General features: G+C 45.4%; 1 protein-coding gene across 1 annotated transcript; it reads left to right on the forward strand.

The window, feature by feature from the left end:
- The first annotated feature begins 1476 nt into the window (after nt 1-1476).
- Nucleotides 1477-6814, forward strand: LOC105475481 (frizzled class receptor 1). Its single transcript, XM_011730745.3, has one exon. The coding sequence runs from the start codon at nt 2038-2040 to the stop codon at nt 3985-3987; it is 1950 nt and encodes a 649-aa protein (XP_011729047.1). The 5' UTR covers nt 1477-2037; the 3' UTR covers nt 3988-6814.
- The last annotated feature ends 3145 nt before the right edge of the window (nt 6815-9959 follow it).

Raw genomic sequence — 9959 nt, forward strand, 5'->3', positions numbered from 1 at the left:
TAAAACCTTTCCTCCTGTCTCCCCTCAAAGTGCCTCAGCTACACTCATCTCTCTGGCCGCTTTCGGCAATTCAAGTGAATTTGAGATTTAATCTTTTGCACCTTGCACCTACCTCTCCGTCAGAACCCCATTTCATCTGAGCTGGTTGCTTTCCTTGTGCCCTTTTGGCTTTGGGATGGACACTGTGACAAGTGATTTGCATTTCTGTGCCCCATTGTATTATGCCCTCCTCTAGGGCTGGCACAAGTCTCCTTCATTTTATACTCTACGACTTAAGAGTGTATATTAAGAGTGTATTATAGCACAATGGGTGGTTGGTATCTATTAAACAAATGAATGTGTAAAGGAATGACAGTAATTGGCGAAAAGTACGCTGAGACAGAGTCTGATCACAGGCACAAAAAAAAAAAAAAATCGAAGAATTAATAGTCCAATGGCACTTTTCTGATAAAACTGAATCACATAGTCAAACCACCATTTAAAATAATCTTACAAGGAAAACAACATTAATGTGCGTCTGCTGAGACGGATTATATTGTTTTGGAATTAGGAAGAGAATGTGCAGTTCGCTGTTTGCTTTCAGACTGTTTGTTTTGTTTGTTAAACTGGCGTCTCCAGCTCTGTAGCCCAGCCTGTGGAACCTAAATGGCCCAGGTCCCAGGAGTTCCCATCAGAGCCGTGGGCGTCCCCAGGGTTTAGAAAGGCTCCCCAAGGGCCTAGGCTGCCGGCGAGTGCAGCTCCCGCCGGCGCCACCTCTGCGGTCTGGAGCGGCGAGGACGATCCCAGAGAGGCGCCCCCACCGCCTCGGTCGTCGGGTTCTTAAGTTTTCCTCTCCAAAAATTTAATGGATAGTTTTCTTTTGCTTCTGTTTCTGACTTGATTAAAGAGGCGGAAAAAAAGGAGTTTGACTACAAGAATGATATTAGCAGAAGGCGCATCTGGCTTTACTTTCCAAATTCCATCAAAGTTTGTGTTTCGTTTCATTTGACAGCAATCCCGTGAACGTCTCCTCTGGGGAAATGGCGCGACCAAAGCCCGCCAAGCCCAGTCAGTGAACTAGAGGATTTATTAATGTAATATTTTAAACAAAACCTCGACAGACACAAACTCAAAGGAAACCGTGCGCTCCTTAAGTCAAAGGCATCTGTTCTGGAAGCAGCACCCGGTTTGCTGTTGGTAACCAGCGTTAAGAGCAGGATTTTTAAACATGATAATGGATACAAGAAAAGAAAAGCTAAGTCCCGCGGTCCTCTGACTCCTATTCATTATCTCCAGTAGCATATGGGACCATTCTCCTATTTGTCCTCGCCCTTTTCTTCTGAAAAAGCAAAAGCAACCAAGCCTGTCCCGCTTCATAGCAATCCTACTCTTTGTGCCTGAGTAGTGCCACCACCACTTCCTCCTCCTCTCGCCTCCTCCTACCCCGCCCGCCAGCCGCTGGCATTCGCTCAGGCTAGGAGGCGGCCGGCTCCCTTTGCGCCGGGAAGCCGGAGCCGCGATTGGGCGACGGTCCCTGAGCCTCCAGTTCTGCGTCGGTTTCAAGGCTCCTCCCTCCTGGTGAAAGACAGACTGCGGGGCGCCTGGAAACCGGTCCGAGGGCGCGCGAGGGAGAGGAGAGGGAGCGAGTTGAGGGATTGACACAAATGGTCAGGCGGCGGCGGCGGAGAAGGAGGCGGAGGCGCAGGGGGGAGCCGAGCCTGCTGGGCTGCGGAGAGTTGCGCTCTCTACGGGGCCGCGGCCACTAGCGCGGCGCCGCCAGCCGGGAGCCAGCGAGCCGAGGGCCAGGAAGGCGGGACACGACCCCGGCGCACCCGAGCCACCCGGGTTCTCCCCGCCGCCCGCGCTTCATGAATCGCAAGTTTCCGCGGCGGCGGCGGCTGCGGTACGCAGAGCAAGAGCCGGGGGAGCGGGCCGGACGCGGCTTGGGCTCGACGGAGGGCACCGGCGCAGAGGTCTCCCTGGCCGCAGGGGGTGCCACAGCCGGCCGTGCCCCTGCCAGCCCCAGCGCAGCGGCGCCAAGAGAGGAGCCGAGAAAGTATGGCTGAGGAGGAGGTGCCTAAGAAGTCCCGGGCCGCCGGCGGCGGCGTGAGCTGGGAACTTTGTGCCGGGGCGCTCTCGGCCCGGCTGGCGGAGGAGGGGAGCGGGGACGTCGGTGGCCGCCGCCGCCCCCCAGTTGACCCCCGGCGATTGGCGCGCCAGCTGCTGCTGCTGCTTTGGCTGCTGGAGGCTCCGCTGTTGCTGGGGGTCCGGGCGCAGGCGGCGGGCCAGGGGCCAGGCCAGGGGCCCGGGCCGGGGCAGCAACCGCCGCCGCCGCCGCCGCCTCAGCAGCAACAGAGCGGGCAGCAGTACAACGGTGAGCGGGGCATCTCCATCCCGGACCACGGCTATTGCCAGCCCATCTCCATCCCGCTGTGCACGGACATCGCGTACAACCAGACCATCATGCCCAACCTGCTGGGCCACACGAACCAGGAGGACGCGGGCCTCGAGGTGCACCAGTTCTACCCGCTAGTGAAAGTGCAGTGTTCCGCTGAGCTCAAGTTCTTCCTGTGCTCCATGTACGCGCCCGTGTGCACCGTGCTAGAGCAAGCGCTGCCGCCCTGCCGCTCCCTGTGCGAGCGCGCGCGCCAGGGCTGCGAGGCGCTCATGAACAAGTTCGGATTCCAGTGGCCAGACACGCTCAAGTGCGAGAAGTTCCCGGTGCACGGCGCCGGCGAGCTGTGCGTGGGCCAGAACACGTCTGACAAGGGCACCCCGACGCCCTCGCTGCTTCCAGAGTTTTGGACAAGCAACCCTCAGCACGGCGGCGGAGGGCACCGTGGCGGCTTCCCGGGGGGCGCCAGCGCGTCGGAGCGAGGCAAGTTCTCCTGCCCGCGCGCCCTCAAGGTGCCCTCCTACCTCAACTACCACTTCCTGGGGGAGAAGGACTGCGGCGCACCCTGTGAGCCTACCAAGGTGTACGGGCTAATGTACTTCGGACCCGAGGAGCTGCGCTTCTCGCGCACCTGGATTGGCATCTGGTCAGTGCTGTGCTGCGCCTCCACGCTCTTCACGGTGCTTACGTACCTGGTGGACATGCGGCGCTTCAGCTACCCGGAGCGGCCCATCATCTTCTTGTCCGGCTGTTACACGGCCGTGGCCGTGGCCTACATCGCAGGCTTCCTCCTGGAGGACCGAGTGGTGTGTAACGACAAGTTCACCGAGGACGGGGCACGTACTGTGGCGCAGGGCACCAAGAAGGAGGGCTGCACCATCCTCTTCATGATGCTGTACTTCTTCAGCATGGCCAGCTCCATCTGGTGGGTGATCCTGTCGCTCACCTGGTTCCTGGCGGCTGGCATGAAGTGGGGCCACGAGGCCATCGAAGCCAACTCACAATATTTTCACCTGGCCGCCTGGGCTGTGCCGGCCATCAAGACCATCACCATCCTGGCGCTGGGCCAGGTGGACGGTGATGTGCTGAGCGGAGTGTGCTTCGTGGGGCTCAACAACGTGGACGCGCTGCGTGGCTTCGTGCTGGCACCCCTCTTCGTGTACCTGTTTATCGGCACGTCCTTTCTGCTGGCCGGCTTTGTGTCGCTCTTCCGCATTCGCACCATCATGAAGCACGATGGCACCAAGACCGAGAAGCTGGAGAAGCTCATGGTGCGCATTGGCGTCTTCAGCGTGCTGTACACTGTGCCAGCCACCATCGTCATCGCCTGCTACTTCTACGAGCAGGCCTTCCGGGACCAGTGGGAACGCAGCTGGGTGGCCCAGAGCTGCAAGAGCTACGCTATCCCCTGCCCTCACCTCCAGGCGGGCGGAGGCGCCCCGCCGCACCCGCCCATGAGCCCGGATTTCACGGTCTTCATGATCAAGTATCTTATGACGCTGATCGTGGGCATCACGTCGGGCTTCTGGATCTGGTCCGGCAAGACTCTCAACTCCTGGAGGAAGTTCTATACGAGGCTCACCAACAGCAAACAAGGGGAGACTACCGTCTGAGACCTGGGGCTCAGCCCATGCCCAGGCCTCGGCCGGGGCGCAGCCATTGCCCAAAGCCAGCCCCGTGGAGTTCGTGCCAATCCTGACATCTCGAGGCTTCCTCACTAGGTAACTCTCTTTCGCAGGCTCCTTTGAAGAACTCAGCTCCTGCAAAAGCTTCCGTCCCTGAGGCAAAAGGACACGAGGGCCCGACTGCCAGAGGGAGGATGGACAGACCTCTTGCCCTCACACTCTGGTACCAGGACTGTTCGCTTTTATGATTGTAAATAGCCTGTGTAAGATTTTTGTAAGTATATTTGTATTTAAATGACGACCGATCACGCGTTTTTCTTTTTCAAAAGTTTTTAATTATTTAGGGCGGTTTAACCATTTGAGGCTTTTCCTTCTTGCCCTTTTCGGAGTATTGCAAAGGAGCTAAGACTGGAGTGCAACCGCCCAGCGCTCCTGGTCGTCCTCGCGCGCCTCTCCCTGAAGCTAGTGCTCGGGGCCGGCTGGGCGCCAGCTCCGGAGCGAGTTCAGCACTGCGGGGTGCGACTAGGGCTGCGCTGCCAGGGTCAATTCCCGCCGCCTCCTTCTACCCCCTCCCCCTCCGTCTGACCCCTTCCTCCCTTTCCTGGCTTGAGGTAGGGGTCTTATGGTACAGTACTCCACAAAGCTTCCAAATCTGGAGGTGGGCCCCCGTACATTCCAATTCCTCCCTTGGTCAGCGGTGGATTGCGAAGGCCCATCGTTTCGACTTCCTGAAGCTGGATTTTTAACTGTCCAGAACTTTCCCCCAACTTCATGGGAGCCCACGAGTGTGGGCATTGGCAGTCTCAGCCTCCCTCCAAGGTCACCCTTAACGCCCAGACACTCCCTTCTCCCACCTTAGTTGGTTACAGGGTGAGTGAGAGAACCAATGCCAAACTTTTTGAAGTCTAATTTTTGAGGGGTGAGCTCATTTCATTCTCTAGTGTCTAAAACCTGGTATGGGTTTGGCCAGCGTCATGGAAAGATGTGGTTACTGAGATTTGGGAAGAAGCATGAAGCTTTGTGTGGGTTGGAAGAGACTGAAGATATGGGTTATAAAATGTTAATTCTAATTGCATACGGATGCCTGGCAACCTGCCTTTAGGAATGAGACAGCCTGCCCTTAGATTTTACCGGTCTGTAAAATGGAAATGTTGAGATCACCTGGAAAGCTTTGTTAAGGAGTTGATCTTTGCTTTCCTTAACAAGACAGTAAAATGTAAACAGAAATTGAAAACTTGAAGGATATTTCAGTGTAATGGACTTCCTCAAATTGAAGTGCTATTTTCTTATTTTTAATCAAATAACTAGACATATATCAGAAACATTAAAATGTAAAAGTTGAACACTTTCAACATTTTATTACGATTATTATTCAGCAACACATTCTGAGGGAGGAACAATCCACACCACCAATAATAACCTGGTAAGATTTCAGGAGCTAAAGAAGGTAGAATAATTGATGGGGAGATAGGGCCTGAAGTAAACAAGATATGGGCATGCATGCTAAAGGGAAAATGTGTGCAGGTCTACTGCATTAAATCCTGTGTGCTCCTCTTTTGGATTTACAGAAATGTGTCAAATGTAAATCTTACAAAGCCATTTAAAAATATTCACTTTAGTTCTCTGTGAAGAAGAGGATAAAAGCAGTCCTCCTGATTGTATTGTTTTAAACTTTAAGAATTTATCTAAATGCCGGTACTTAGGACCTAAATTTATCTATGTCTGTCATACGCTAAAAAGATATTGGTCTTTGAATTTGGTATACATTTATTCTGTTCACTATCACAAAATCATCTATATTTATAGAGGAATAGAAGTTTATATATATAAAATACCGTATTTTTAATTTCGCAAATAAAAAATTCAAAGTTTTGTACAAAATTATATGGTTTTTGTGCCTGAAAATAATAGAGCTTGAGCTGTCTGAACTATTTTACATTTTATGGTGTCTCATAGCCAATCCCACAGTGTAAAAATTCAGGAATTCAATGAAAAAAGTCTACCCTTAAGCCCTCAGATCAGTCTTTCCAAAGAATTACTCTGTTTGCATTGTTGTGATTGACATTTGTGAAGTCCCAAGAAAAGACCTGTTTTCATGACAGTGGAAAATAGAAGTTTGCAAATTATTTCTTTACTCAGGATTAAAAGAGAACTCTAATTTTAATATTAAAGCTTTCTTTTCTTTCAGAAGGTAAATTTACATGACTTTTTATATTATGGAGGCTTATTTTAAAATCGTCACCTTTCTCATATTTTTTAGAGGTATTATCTTATCTCTTCCATAATCTTGGATATTACAAAACCATAAATAGGCAATCAATAAATGGTTAACTGGCTATGTGTTCATAAACATTTTAAACAGCAATTGGGTTTGTAAGGCTGTTTTGTTGTTTGCTTCTGAAGACCCCTTTTTTCAATTGTTCAAGGAACCTTCTCCAGATAAATTATCTAGTTGGGCTACTGTTAGTCAGAATTTATGCATGAGTGTATATATGTGTATATACAGATAAGGATACACATAAGTATATATGCATTAATTTTTATAAAATAGAGATGTCAAGTTTACTTAAATTTCATAATATGGAAATATGGTTATGAGAAATGGAAAATGCTAGATGGAAAACCTCAAATACCTTTACAGGTTAAAAAAACCTTTACTAAATTTTCCCATGAAAACATTTTGTGATAAAATGACAAGGAACTAAAATGAAGATCATTGATACAATAGAGTTACTTTCCATGTTATAATGCAATTGTCTTATAAGTCATTATTCATTTTAAGGAAAATGAAAAAAATTAAATCTTACTAAAAATGTAGCATTTTATTTTACGTAGCAAGATGCAATTTTGTGTTCCCTTTTTCTGTGTTACATTAACATAATATAGTAGACAGAAGGTTTTATTGTATAGACACACACACACACAAATAGTATTCTTAGGCCAAATTCACACATATCTATCTCCTCACCAAGTAGTTCAATTAGATAATTTCTGGAAAAATATGTTTTTGGCATTAATTGCTATCCAAAAATATATTTTAAAGCAGTCTTATTGTAGGTGTCCTTAACATAATGTAACTATGAATTTGATGCAGAAAGGTTTTACATGCTGTGGTTATATAGCTTTAGAAGACATTTTTAAGCCACCACCAGCCTTTGTTTTTAGAAAACAATTTATTTTAAATGATGTAGTATATAGAAAACCAGTGTATTCTTTTGTTTATTTTAATACTGGTGGCAAAATAGGACGTGTCTGGAAAACCATAAGGCTACTTGGGATACTGTTACATTAGCATGTTGTTTCCATGACAAACCCTATTTTCAGATGGTTCAATTTGCCTATTTTTTTTTTAAACCAGCTATAAATTGGGGTCAATTTCCCCCCTCACAATGTACTTAATTTAGCTTTTGGAGTAAATATATAAGTAGTATGAAAGACTTCTGAAGCTCTTTCTAAAAAGTAGTTTTTCACTTAAACTTTGTGGGGACAGAGAGTCATATTTTTAATTTCAGAGCCGGCCAGTGTCAAACATATGCAAAAGAGCCGGGCCAGATTTTTCAGCTTGTCCTATGGTAGTCACTTGTCAGCCTGAGTTTACTGGCCTGGTCCTTTTGTCTCCACTGTAAGTACTGGAGCCTTCTGATGTAGTTGTATCACTCTTAATGTCCAGCATTTAACTAGGAAAGGAGACTACAATGAAGAGTTGGTGGCCAATTAAGAAAAATAATAGACTATATCATAAGTCATTTCAGGACTTGAGTGGTGGCAGATCACCTTCCCTGTTAGCATGTTTCAACCTTGGTATACATTTTTTTTAAGATGCATATTTACTGTGTGTGCATTTGCGTTCAGTTTCAGCTACTTTTATTGCTTTCTAATCCATCTGTTGACTACTGGCCACAATTTATATAATGCACATGCAATTAATTGAAACCAGTATCATGGCATTGAATATCTCTGATACATTTCTTATTATAATAGTCTGTGTAACTGGGGTCTGAGAGATTAGAAGCAAAATGTAGTTGTACGTATGTCTAGAGGTGGACACTGGTGATATTGTCAATCAATACTTTGCAGAATACACTAATGTCAAAGGCTTGCAGGATTAATGTATAGGAACCAAAATAAGACATGGAATATATATTAGAATTCTCTAGTTACATGACTAAAAAGGAATTGCAATACTATCTTAAATTGAAGGCTTTTATTTCAATGTCCTTACATTTGAAATGGGATCTTACAAGGGAAGTACCAAAAAAGTAAAGTTTATTTTGATGACTCCCAAGATATATATCTTTGTTTTGAATCTTGGCAGATGCCAATAGCCCTTAAAATTTGAAAAATGGTACTTGAACGTCAATCATGTCTCAGAGTTCCCTTAAACTTTTTGGGCTTAAATATTTTTATTCACTTTGGTCATACCTTTGACGATGGATATGTTAAACTTTAACAAGTATAGTGACAAAACAGCTTGCTTAGAACCTGGAAATTAAAACACAATTTCTAGAGTAATTTTTCTAACTTGTATCATGTTTTTTGGCGACAAATGTCTCTACTCTATTACAGAATCAAGTTGCTATTCAGTTATAATACTTCCTCTGGGGATCTTTGTTTATAGGTTGGTTTGGGACCCTAATAACACATCAAACAAAAGGGTTTCTCAAAGAAATTTTTCTAATGTAATACAATGTATAAGTTCAAATACAGTTTATAAGTACATGTACTTATACATGTACGCATTGAACATATAATAAGTATTCTGTGGGTCATCATCAGTTTTATGAGTCAAGCAGATCCTTAAATTGCTTGAAAGAATAAGATACAATTTTCCAAAAGAGATTACTTTAAATAAATTCTTTCATTGGTATTCTAAAGAGGTATATTTTTGAATGACAAAATTTAAGTAAGACTGCATTTTCCTGAGGTATCATTAATACACTAGTTGAATGGCATATTTGTATAATCATTCTAAAAGCTAAGTATTAAAATAGCACTGATTTGTACATCTTGCATACACATTTTTTTAAAAGATGAAATTGACTTACCTGAAAACAATAGTTTTGTTTTAAAATTTATATGTGTATTTTATAAAAAAGATCTCAATAAATTTCATTCATAGGATAGACTTTCAAAACATGTTCATAGCAATACAGTGATTAACATGAAAAGGAACCACTATTGCTGCTTTGATATAGTTCTCTGTGGCCTGGATTTTCTTTCTTTCCTTTTTAAAAACCAAGTATCCTCTAATTTGTGGATATCTCCATGTTTCAGATCTCAATACCTGTTTGAATTAAATTTGCAGGGGAATAACTGCAGGATCCCCCCATAGACAAAGTGTGGCCTTTATTTCCTTTCAAGTTGGCAGCATGTCCTTGCTTAAATGAAGCACTCTGAGACAGACTGTTCCCTTGCCCTTGGAAATGCTTGTCTTTACAATTGCAGTAGCAAATACCTGGAAGTCATACAGGCTAGTTAGATACATATTCTAAATGTCATGTGCTGCTTGATCATTATAAGGATTTTTTTTTTTTCCTTAAAAAGTAGGTTTGGGGACTATTTTTGACCTTATCTTTCCAACTCTTGGAAATATTTTAGAAAGTTAACTTCACCAAATAGTCTGTCAAAAACTCTGGGCCCCTCAGATAGAATGACGAACTGTCTAGGTTTGCCCAGGGCTGGGAGATTTCTTGGCATGTGGGAATTTTAAGTAGTAAAACTGGGGAAGTCCTGGGCAAACTGGGATAATTGGAAACCCTATTCCATGGATTAAATTGTACTCTCACAAAATAGAGTAAAAGCTTACATGTTGGTCACTGCTCCAGCATTGAAAGTACTCCATGGTGGTCATAGCCTTTTTAATTACCAGATTAAAAGTCAATGAACACAACCCTTTGTAACTGGTCTTTATAGTGAGTACAGAAGCTGAGTAGAACATGAAGATAAAATGGAACAAACTA

The sequence above is a fragment of the Macaca nemestrina genome, chromosome 4 (assembly GCF_043159975.1).
Source record: "Macaca nemestrina isolate mMacNem1 chromosome 4, mMacNem.hap1, whole genome shotgun sequence".
Lineage (NCBI taxonomy): Eukaryota > Metazoa > Chordata > Mammalia > Primates > Cercopithecidae > Macaca > Macaca nemestrina.